General features: G+C 43.6%; 1 protein-coding gene across 1 annotated transcript in view; it reads left to right on the top strand.

Annotated features, from left to right (window-relative positions):
* Nucleotides 1–460: 460 nt before the first annotated feature.
* Nucleotides 461–12,626, top strand: part of LOC129711277 (cAMP-binding protein 1-like) — a 132,349-nt gene continuing 120,183 nt past the window's right edge. The window contains exon 1 of the mRNA XM_055658821.1: nt 461–750. Coding sequence (XP_055514796.1) covers nt 741–750 — 10 coding nt within the window. The 5' untranslated portion in view covers nt 461–740. The remainder of the gene's footprint in view (nt 751–12,626) is intronic.

A 12,626-nucleotide genomic window follows, 5' to 3' on the forward strand; every position in this document is an offset into this window, starting at 1 on the left:
CTTGCTTGGCCCTCTGCAAGGAATGGAAGCAAAAGTCTCATTGTTAAAACGGCCAATTGAACCAATTATACAGAGTGTTCCTGCCACACCTTTAAGGTCTGCAGTTCATTCTAACTCTGCCCTCCATATTCAGAAAAGGTACACTGCTGGGGCAAGTCAATGCTATGGATCAAATACAGCACAATCCCATTCAATGATACAAAATGTGGATTCTAAGTAAAGTTCCACAGAAGCAAAATCATTGAAAAGGAGCAGAGACTGAACAGTTATGGGGATTAGGCAAGAACAAAGGTGAATCCCTGATACTGATTGGTCGGGCATGCTTGAAGTGGCCTACAACTCATTCCTGCTCTTCATACAATTCTTAAGGTTTATTGGGAGCAACTAGACCTGTGCCTCAAAACAGTAGTTTGCGCAACATTCCAGTGCATCGCAGGCCACAGAGTCAATGGGGCTTCCCAACATGTTAATGGTGTACTGAAGGTAATCATCAACTTGTCTATTGATTTTCAAAGAGGTTAAATATCATAACTGTCTGGGTGCAGAAACACTCATTCAACTGTTGCTAGGAGACAATAGATGCTGCACTAAAAGCTGAAGTTAGGGTTCTTCAAGTAACATTGTATTTCCCATATAGATGGATCAAGACTGCACGCAGCATTGGGTTTCTACTTAAAAGATGGATGTTACTGGAATGGAAGCAGTTCAAAGAAGTCTTCCCGGACATACTCATTTGACTAATGAAGAAAGGTACATAAATCAGGCTGGACTGCAGAATTGAGAAATGCTGGGCAACTTGATTGAAACGTACTAGATCTTTGACATGGCATATATGGACAGGACTTTCTTGGCAGAAAGTTCTCTAGAACAAGGGGCCATTGTTTAAAAATTAAAGGCATAAGTGAAGCAAAGTTAGTTCTCTCAGAGGACTGTGAGCCTTTGGAATTCTCTTCCACAAAGAGTAGTGATCAGAGTGGGTGAATATTTTTAAGGTAGAAGCAGTCATACAGCCATGCAACACAGAAACAGGCCATTTGGCCAAACTCAAGTGGCGTACAAAATCATGAGAGGAACAGATTGTGTAAATGCACAATTTGGGTAAATGCAGATTAGTAAATCCCTATGTGTCTTTTTGCCAGAGTAGGGAGAATCTAGAACCAGAGAACATAGGGCTATGGGAGGGGGGAAAGGTTTAATAGGAACTTTTTTATGCAAAGTGTGGTGGGTGAATGGAACAAGCTGCTGGAGGAGATAGTTGAGGCAGGTACTCTTGCAAAGTTTAAGAAACATTTCGACAGGATAGGTTTAGAGGGATATGAGCCAAACACTGGCAGGTGGGACTAGTGTAATTGGGACATGTTGGTCGTCGTGGGCAAGTTGGCCCGAAGGACCTGCTTCTGCACTGTATGACTCTATGACTCATCCATGCCAACCAAGGTTCGCATCTATGCCAGTCCTATTTGCATGTATGGATAGAATTTTGACAGGAAAGTGAGGTGTATAATTATCGAATGTGGAAGGGAATGCAGAGTTGAGGTCACAAACAGATCAGCTGTGATGTTATTAGAGGAAGGAATAGGCTTGAGGAGCTGAGTGGCTTGTTTTCATATTAGATACAAAATCTATGCCCAGTATAACACTGAGATACTGGATGGACATAATAAGAAATGCTATCTATTTCTGCATTCAATGGGTAGAAGTAATAGGAAATTATGGCTCTCAACTAGATACAGATAGTTTAAAAATGATTATGAATGTACATTGGGGTTGCTATACTTATTGGTGAAAGTGGAACAATCTATCATTTAGAAAAATATCATACTGAAAATTCTCCCTTTCATTGCTCTTGCAAAAATAAGTCCAAAGCATAATATGGATAATGAACATAATTCTGGTCAAAATATTACCATGACATTGCTCAAGTATCCTATGGTTTCTGAAGATTGAATTTAAAGGGCCTTTTGCCTGTGAAGCTTCATGACCATAGTTGAAGGGTTTAAGGTTGAGCGCTTTCTTTTGAAGGATGCATGGAGGTTTTCAGGAGGAATGGAGGTAATGGAACATCACTTACAATGTTGTGCCATCAATCCTACACCGAAGATAGACACAAAATGCTGGAGTAGCTCAGCGGGACGGGCAGCATCTCTGGAGAGAAGGAATTGGTGACATTTCGGGTCGAGACCCTTCTTTGGACTGAGAGTCAGGGGCACACAAACAGGATAATTAATCAGAAGGACAGTGAAACTAGTGGGAGAACTAGGATGGGGGAGGGACAGAGAGAGAGGGAAAGCAAGTGTTACTTGAAGTTAGGGAAATCAATATTCATACCACATGGGTTGTAAGCTGCCCAAGCCTCTAGAATTTGTTTCTTCATACCCTCTTCCATTCTCTCTCTCTAGTGCTCTCTCTCTCTCTTCTTCTTCCTCTCTCCCTCTCTCTCTCACACACACACTCTCTCTCTCTCTCTCTCTCTCTCTCTCTCTCTCTCTCTCTCTCTCTCTCTCTCTCTCCTCTCACCCCCCCCCCCCCCCCCCCCCCCCCCCCCCCCCCTCCCCCCCCCCCCCCCCCCCCACTCACTCACACTCTCTCTCTCTCTCTGCCTTGCCCTTTCTCTCTCTCTTCAATCACTGGATTTTTGGTTGTCCATACTAATCTTCGATGCCAATTTTCAACTGGCCCCTGTCCCACTTAGGAAACCTGAACGGAAACCTCTGGAGACTTTGCGCCCCACCCAAGGTTCCCGAAGGTTTTTGCCAGTCTCCCTACCTGCTTCCACTACCTGCAACCTCCGGGAACCTCACAGAAACCTTGGGCGGGGTGCAAAGTCTCCAGAAGTTTCTGTTCAGGTTTCCTAAGTGGGACAGGGGGCATAACCCTCATGCAAAGTTGCCTTGGGATGTTTTGCCATGTTAACAAAAATGAATAAATAAATTGGGAATTAAGATGAGTTGAAGTGGGAAACCATGTGTACCCCCCTCTAGAGGCGTGTTTGGGCACAACTGTTAAAGGGACAGCAGCGATCCTGAGCCACATTGAAATCCTTCAAGACTCTGATTCTTTAAGTTATCCAGCACCGAATCGATGTGTTGAACAAATATTAACTCGAAGTAAACTGAAAAAAAAAAGGTGACAGATGGTATGAAAATCCTGATGTCTTCACGGGCCCATGCAGATGCAATGAAAGCACGGTTCGTCCCAAAGCTAATTATGTCCTCAGTATGATCCTCATATCCACAACAAACAGGTTTTCCACAGGCAGGCCTCAAAACCACAACAGATTGTTCAGGAAAGGGAACAAAGGGCAATAATTAAAAATATAATCCAATGGTGTAGAAGAGCAGGAGGCCTGCTCAACTCTAAGCCTCATTCTGTGTCTTTTCCAAGCTAAAGCCGTCTCTCATCTTTATACCCATAAGAAATTCACGATGGCACTTAGAAAATCAGCAACCATCAAGAACACCTCATATTTCGCTTGGGCAGTTTACAGCCCAGCAGTAGGATTTTTTATTTCTCTAATTTCATGTAACCTTTGCATTCCCTCTCTCTCTCACCGTCCCTCCTCCACCCTAGTCGACCTGCTAGTTTCACTGTTCGGATCCCTTTGTTATCACCTCGTCCACAGCCAACAATGGACCATTGTGGTCTCCTTAGCCGTTGGTGCCGATTCTCATTTGTTCTGTGCCTTTTCATACCTCTAGATTCCCCTCTCCACTGACTTTCAGTCTGAAGAAGGGTCTCGACCCGAAAGACCACCTATTCCTTTGCTGCCTGACTCGTTGAGTTGTTCCAGCATGTGTCTATCTTCAGAAAATGCAGAACGGTAATAATTAAACAAAGCTCTAGTCCTTTGCTGGATATTATGGTTTTGTAATATGTAATCCAAAAGTTGCAAACCTCAGGCAAAGATCTCTGATCTCTATGTAAAGCACTCACACATTTATGTTTTGATATTTTGCCCCTTTTCTAATTAAAACCAGCTACTTGCCACGGTAAAAAATCAGTCTCAGTTTTGACCGGTCCAGTCAGTAGTTAATAACACCCATGAAAAAATGGGTTTAAAATGCTGATCAGTCATTTTATGTGAAAGGTTGTGCTGATGCAGCGGGAATGCTGTGTGACTGCTCTCAAAAGGACTGCTTCAATGCAAAATTAGCTTGCAAGGTTGATGGATGATATGCATCCAACGATCATATCTCCTGCACCTTCCGTGCATCTGTCACAAATTCTGACTCGGAGGCATTACCGCTGATAACTGACAATGATTACATCACTCAAAAAGGAAATTTTGCATTTATCTAGCACCTTTCCAACTACAAAAAGGCACTCACTTCTGTAATGTACAGACCACGGTTGCCATATTAGACACAGCAAGATTAGATGGCTCAGTGACACAGCTAATAGAGCTGTTCCCTTTACAACATCGGTGCCCTGAGATCAATCCTGATCAATGCTGCTGCTTGCATTGAACTTTCGTGTTCTCCCTGTTACTATATGGGCATCTTCCAGCTGCTCTGGTTTCCAGCCACATCTCAAAGGTGTGGAGGTCAATTAGTGAATTGGTCACTAAACTGCCTCTAAAGGGCTGGCATAGTGGCACCGTGTTCTACCAGCAGCTGGTAGAGCTGCTGCCTCACATTGCCAGAGATCCAGGTTCGATCCTGCTCCTGGGTGCTGTCTGTTAGCACGTAACCTCGTGGGTTTCCTCTGGATGCTCCAGTTTCCTTCCACATCCTAAAGACATGCATGTGTGTAGCTTAATTAGCTTGTGTAAATTGCCCCTAGTGTGTAGGGAGTGGATGAGAAAGTGGGATAACATCAAACATGTGAATGGGTGACCAATGTTCAGCATGGACACAGTGGGATGGACTTGTTTCAATGCTTTCAATCAGTCAACGGTAATAGAATCTGGGGAGATTAAGTTACAGGGAATGTTTGTGGGCTTTTTCTGAGAGTCAGCATGGACTTGATGGGCTGAATATAAGAAAATTTATAAATATTCCACACACAGCAGGAAACAGTGCAGGGGGAATTTATTTCCGGTTGCATGTGAGAGTATCAGCCATGTGTTGCATTCACTTTTAGTTCCATTAATGTCTGAAGGCAGTAGATGGAAATACTTAAGATGGTGATTGACAGGGTCCAAGAGATTCAAGTCCACGAAAATAAAAGAATAAATTAGCCAGTAATATCATAACATGAACTTGAGATTGAAACTAAAGAGAAAGCTGGGTCTAGAAAGACAGCTTAGCAGGAAGAGAATATGAAAACATAAGTGAAATTATCTTATCCTATCAGACGACTTTATGTGTGTAAGTGTTCATGATAAAGGCATGTCCAATAGCCTGAGTCATCTCCTTATTAAGACGAGGTAAGTTGCTGACAAATCCTCCCTCTGAGTGTTAATGGTACCATAATCTTAACAGTAGCAACTTAGGTTTCCTCTGTTCAAATATTTATGATAATACTTTCAAACAGCCGAATTGCCTTTCAAGTAGAAATATTAGGCCTTTAAAAAGTCCAAAGACAAATCTTTGAAAAATGCACTCAACAAACACTCAAAATGCATAATGAAGATCTTGTCAGGATATGGTGCATAAAATATTCACCATGAAGTCCCAACAACAGGCAATAAATGACTCGGATAATAGAGAGTCATTTACATCTGTCCACTTGAGTTAAATTGCTTTGCTCCTTCTTCTGCGCTCCAAGGTTGAGAGACAGACGATGCAAAGAGAACAGCTGTCGGGATTACAAGATAGATATGGATGAAGAAGACGGTTTGGCCCATCGTAGCTCCACCCGCCAGAAAGAACCTGCAGACCCGTTCTCCACCAGCATTGTAAAATCCCTCTGGTTTTCAAAATGCTCCTGGGATCCCCATGCAACCAAGGCTACAAAGAAAGGGGAGTGGTTACAATTGCGTGACCCACACAATGGCATGAGGTCTCGATTCAGACAAGAGTCAGGCGTGAGAAGGGGTAATAAGATCTGGCATTGGATTTGAAGTGGCAGCATCCAAAGATGGACAACATCAATATTGCCACACAGGGCGGCATGGTGGCGTAGCAATAGATTTGCTGCCTTACAGCGCCAGAGACAAAGTTTCGATCCTGACTGTGGGTTCTGTCAGTATGGAGTTTGTACGTTCTCCCTGCGACCGTGTGGATTTTCCCCTGGTGCTCTGGTTTCCTCCCACACTCCAAGGATGTGTAGGTTTGTAGGTTAATGGGCTTCAGTAAAAATGGAAATTGTCACCTTGTGTGTAGGACAGTACTGGGTGATCGCTGGTCGGTCCAGACTTGGTGGGCCAAAGGGCCTGTTTCCATGCTGCATCTCTGAGGTCTAAAGTCTAAATCAGTAACTAAAATCCACTCTGCCTCAAAAGAGAGAGATCTGCCGCTGCCATCCAACAGAGACTTCTCCCTCAACACATATGCAAGGATGTGGCCCACTGTTTGAGAGTTCGTACAAAGGTTAAGGGGAGAATTCAGGAGAATGGGATTGAGAGGGAAAAATAGATCAGAAATGGTGAAACAGACTCATTGAGCTGAATCGCCTCAATCCGCTCCTCTGTCTTATGATCTTGTGAACACTTCAATGTAAGAACGGCACGGTGGCACAGCGGTGGAGTTACTGCTTTACCGCGCCAGAGACCCGGGTTCGAATCTGACTAAGGGTGTTGGTTGTACGGAGTTTGTACGTTTTGCCCCTGACTACGTGGGTTTTCCCCGGGTGCTCCAGTTTCCTCCCACTCTCCAAAGACGTGCAGGCTTGTAGGTTAATTGCAGTTTGGTAAAGATTGTAAATTGTCCTTGGTGTGTAGTATAGTGCTAGTGCATGGGGATTGCTGATCAGCATGGACTCGCTGGGCTGAAGGGCCTGTTTCCGTGCTGTATTATTTAAACTAAAATTAAAAACTAAATACAATGTAGGGATACCAAACCAAATCACTGACAAGAGCCTCATGTAAGCAAATGTCATTCCTGCTCCGAGTCATGTTGATCAGTCTTCATGTTTTATTAAATTATTCGTACCAGTTCTAAATTAGTTCCCTGGCTCATTTGAAATTGTCCCTCTATGCTTATTTGAAGTGGAAACTCTAGATTTCTCTTGTCACATCCTATTTACCTCTACTCAGTTAATCTTTAGTTAGACTACTTTGAGATTGGGCTCACGGACTCTCCACTCCGCTCTGGATCACTTGGACAACAAAAACTCATATGTCAGGCTGTTATCCATTGACTACAGCTTGGCATTTAATACCATCATCCCCCCTCCAAGCTGGTTAGCAAACTCTCAGATCTGGGTCTCTGCGCATCCCTCTGCAATTGGATCCTCGACTTCCTCAATCACAGACCACAGTTTGTCCGTATTGGTGAAATTGTGTCATCCTCGATAACAATCAGCACGGGGGCACCTCAAGGCTGCGTGCTCAGCCCCTGTTGTACTCACTCTATACTCATGACTGCGTAGCCGGACATAGTGCGAACTCCATCATCAAGTTCGCCGATGACACCACTGTTGTGGGACGTATCACTGATGGGGACGAGTCAGACTATAGAAGTGAGATCGACCGATTGACCAAATGGTGCCAGCACAATGACCTGGCTCTCAACACCAGAAAAACCAAGGAACTGATTGTGGACTTCGGAAGGGGTAGGATGGGAACCCACAGTCCTGTTTATATCAACAGGTCGATGGTGGAAAGGGTCAAGAACTTCAAATTCCTGGGCGTGCATATTTCCAAAGATCTCTCCTGGTCCCAGAACACTGATGCAATCATAAAGAAAGCACATCAGCGCCTCTACTTCCTGAGAAGATTACGGAGAGTCGGCATGTCAAGGAGGACTCTCTCGAACCTCTACAGGTGCACAGTAGAGAGCATGCTGACCGGCTGCATCGTGGCTTGGTACAGCAACCTGAGCGTCCTGGAGCGGAAAAAGCTGCAAAAAGTTGTAAACACTGCCCAGTTCATCATCGACTCTGACCTCCCTACCATCGAGGGGATCTATTGCAGTCGCTACCTCAAAAAGGCTGGCATCATCATCAAGGACCCACAGCATCTTGGCCACAAACTCATCTCTCCGCTGCCATCAGGTAGAAGGTACAGGAGCCTGAAATGTGCAACATCCAGGTTCAGGAACAGCTACTTCCCCACAGCCATCAGACTATTAAACTTAACTTCAAACAAACTTTGAACTATAACAGCCTATTGCACTTTATCTGTTTATTTATGTGTGTATATATATATATATATTCTATGGTATATGGACACACTGATCTGATCTGTATTTATGCCTACAATATTCTGTTGTGCTGCAGCAAGCAAGAATTTCATTGTCCTATCTGGGACACATGCCAATAAACTCTCTTGACTTGCACCCGCTGAGTAAACTCTCTTGACTTGCTTGACTTATCCCAAAACCCAGCTCCCTGAAAGAGCAGCTTCTTATATTTCAAATCCCACCCCTGCCTCATCATTCCCTGGCTCTCGAAATGTCTCTGATCCTACAACTCTTCAAGATCTTCACGTTCCTTCAACTCTGGCCCCTTGCATCTTCTTAATTATTTTGACATTCCCTGCCATGCCGTCAGCTGTTAAGGGGACTGAGAACACTGCTGAGTAATGCAATCCCACATCTATCTCTCCATTTTAGCATGGGTTAGCTGTCTGCAAGATAGTTACTGATGTGATCCTTTGAAGCTTTTATGTTTGTATTTGATATGGCTATGTTTTGTATTTGATATGTGATGTGGATGGAATAATTACCTCAGGCCAAAGTGGGGGGGTATTTAATATAAAATACAATGAGAGAGAGGGGGTGTCAACTGGTTGTGTTCAGGAGACTCCAATTGCATAAGCCTGAGGGATCAAAGGGATACTCCATAGCTCAGTTCCAAGGGTGCAAACACTGGGAGTGTAGGTTCAATTTAGAATAACACTGGAGCAAAAAAAAAAAAACTGCTGTGAGGGAAAGGAATAGTCGGTATTTCAGGTCCAGAATGTGCATCAGGACTGAGAGTAGTAAGGCTTTACATTATGATGGAGAGTCGTCACTTGAGTTAAATTGAGTTAACTGCCAAAAAGAACCTGAAAATAACCGCTATTATACAGGGAGTATAGTGAGGGTGTATCGCATTGAGAATTATATTGTAGATGATGTTTTGACGCCTATCCTTATTGACAGTGGTCTATGAATTGGAAAGCCCAGGATCCAGTGGCATGTGAGGTGCTGATTACTAGATCCAGCAGTTTTGTTCAAGACAAAGCTAGCATCAATATTTTGGACGTAGGTGGCCTTGTTGTCTGGATGTTCCAGATATGTCTGTACGACCAGGGAGATGGCTGTGCCTCACCTGGATGCATAGAATAATGAACATAGAACATAGAACAGTACAGGACAAGAACAGACCCTTCGGCCCAAACATGATGCCAAGACTATCACTTAAACACATGCGCACAACCCATATCCCCTCATTTCCTGCACATTCATATTCAAAAATCTCTTAAATGGCACTACCAAATCTGCTTCAACCACAGCCCCCTGTAGCGCATTCCAGGCACTCAACACCATCCCTTGGATAATGTAACAGCTTATAATTGTTCTATGTAATGTTACTTACTGTCTACCCTATCTATGCCTCTCCTCATTTTATATACTTCAATCAGGTCTTCTCGCAGCCTCCGGCAGTTCCAGAGAAAACAATCCATGCATCTACCCTGTAGCTAATACCCCCGAATCCAGCCGTCATTCTGGTAAATTTTCTCTGAACCCTTTCTAAAGCCTTCACATCCTTCCTGTAATGGGGAGACTGAACCAGAACTGCACACTATAATCCAAATGCGGCTTAACTAAAGTCCTACAAAGCTTCGTCATGGCTTCCTGACTCTGATACTCAATGCCCCAACCAGTGAGAGCAAGCATACCACATACCTTCTTTACAACTCCATATACTCGTGTTCCACTTTCAGAGAGTTATGAACCTGGACCCCAGATTCCTCTGTACATTAATGCTATTAAGGGTCATTCCATTAATTGCATATTTTCCGCTTGCATTTGATCTCTCAAAGTGTAACAAACACTTACTTGCCTGAATTAAACTCCTTCTGGCATTCCACTGCTCCCGCATCCATTACACACCCATTTCTACAATCTCATCCCCTTTCCCCCTCCATCCATCCCTTACACTTAAATCACTTCCTCTGGCTTCACATTTCATGCCTCTTCTCTCCTTGTCTCCTTTCCCATCTCTGTTATACTCTGAGGTGGTGAGGCTAGAAACTGAGATGAGAGATGTGATCAATCTGTCTTCAGTTTGTGGAATGCCACGTGCAAAGTGGCTGCAGTATTCACAGTAACTAGAAGTGATAATAATGGAGATGAAAGCAATTCATGCCATTGAGCACTGTAACCATGACGCAGTGAAGATATTATCTTCCCTTGGACTCAAATGGGCAAAAATGGAGGAAAGATAGGTTGCCAGACCCACCCTGTAATGCCGCCAGGGCAGCAGGCCTTCTTGGCCAGGTTAAGACCTCTGATTTTATAACAACCGGGACTTGAAAATGGCACCAAAACCTGGTGACTTTTGTATATTGTCTCAGTGTACTATTCCTGTACTGAATCTAAGATGTGCTTATCTGTACGCAAAAATAAAAATTCACTGTACCACGTACATGTGACCATAAAAATGTACCATTGACCATATTGAGTTTGAGAGATGAAATCAAATCAGCAGTCACCATAGAGCCATAGAACTACACAGCAAGGAAATAGGCTCTTTGGCCCAACTCATCCATACCCAAGTCACAACCAAGCTGGGCCCACTTACCTGTACCCAGCCCATATCCCTCCAAAACGTACCTATCCTTTATACCTATTTAAATTGCAAATGCACTACTATTTGGAAACATTTTAATAAGGCCATGACAGCAGATAATCCTTTTGAATAACGTAGCAGCAAAATGTTAACTACATCTATGTTTTATCACTGAGGCTTTGGGAAATTTGTCAAGCAATGACTTTTAAATGTCTATTCATTTGAAAATGTGTGTTAGTGTTTAGTGCACCAGAGATAGGGTGGTCTTACGTACTCTATCCAGTTAGGGATGGTTCTTTCTTCTTTTGGCTTCGTGTTGGGAGGAATTAGAAACATCTGGTTCATGAATTCTGCCATAAGAGTTTGCTGGCAGACCCACCACTAATGTGCCTTGCTGGTTACCATCTGAACCTACTTCAGCAGGCTCCACTCTGCACAGGTGTAGATGCAAATGAATACTGTGCTCCTCACACAACCCACTGTGCTATATTGGAAGATATACTGCTATATGCAGGCTTTATGCCTTGCCTGCAGGATGAGAAGCAGACAGGGACTATTAGAGTTCCATTAGTCAACAGTCCAGTGTTATGGTGGCGCAGCGGTAGAGCTGCTGCCTTACCGCGCTAGAGTCCCGGGTTCAATCCTGACTACAGGTGCTGTCTGAACGGAGTTTGTACGTTCTTCCCATGGTCTGCGAGGGTTTTCTCCGGGAAGCTCAGGTTTCCTCCCACACTCCAAAGACGTACAGGTTCGTCGGCTAAGTGTCTTGGTATGAATGTAAATTGTCCCTAGCATGTGTAGGATAGTGTTAGTGTGCGTGGATCGCTGGTCAGCTTGGACTCGGTGGGCCGAAGGGCCTGTTTCTGCACTGTATCTGTAAACCAAACTAAACTAAAAGTCAAGAGCGCTTAATTGTCACATACACCAGAAACGGAACAATGAAATTCCCATTTGCTGTGACTTTACAGGCAAATTAACACACCAACAAAATGAATATACAATAATAATAATATAATAAATGATCAGTTATACTAAGTAACCGGCCCATAATAGAGTAGAGTAACTGAAAACACTCTATAGCAGTTGTGATTAAGGTTGTGCTTATCTCTTGAATCTGGAGGTAAAGGCTCCTGTAACTTCTTCCCAAGATGCTTCGCAAAAGCAATTCAAAAAACTATTCATAACTTGCATCTTTGATCTAGCTTTCGGGTCAAAAGAACGCAAGCTACCAGAAAAACAGGAGCTGGAGGAGGCCACAACCACTCGAGTCTCCACTGTTATTCAATATGATCATGGCCGATCTGCCCAGGCTTCAACCCATCTTCCACCTCAACTCCACATCATCTTCAATACCCCGACCTTTCATATCAGCATTAACCCAGTTTGTCCACAAAAATGCAATATGTGTCAATAAAATTCCACTTCATTCTTAGATACAAAATGCTGGAGTAACTCGACGGGGTAAGCAGCATCTCTGGAGAGAAGGAATGGGTGACATTTCGGGTTGAGACCCTTCTTCAATCTGGCCCTTCGCTCCGGAGAGGCTGCCTGTCCTGCTGAGTTACTCCAGCATTTTGTGTCTATCTTCGATTTAAACCAGCATCTGCAGTTTTTTCCTGCACCTCATTCTTAGCTCCAACAGAACTATTTTGTTAGCAGTCTATGCGATTTAAATAATTAGAACAAGTCATACTCATCTGAGTAATTAGCCCAAGAATCTCTTCTGGAGCATCTTTTATGCTAATATATCTTTTCTTAACAAGGGGACAAAATTGTACATGGTACTCCAAGTGCAGCGTCATCAA

This window comes from Leucoraja erinacea, chromosome 29, assembly GCF_028641065.1.
Source record: "Leucoraja erinacea ecotype New England chromosome 29, Leri_hhj_1, whole genome shotgun sequence".
NCBI lineage: Eukaryota > Metazoa > Chordata > Chondrichthyes > Rajiformes > Rajidae > Leucoraja > Leucoraja erinaceus.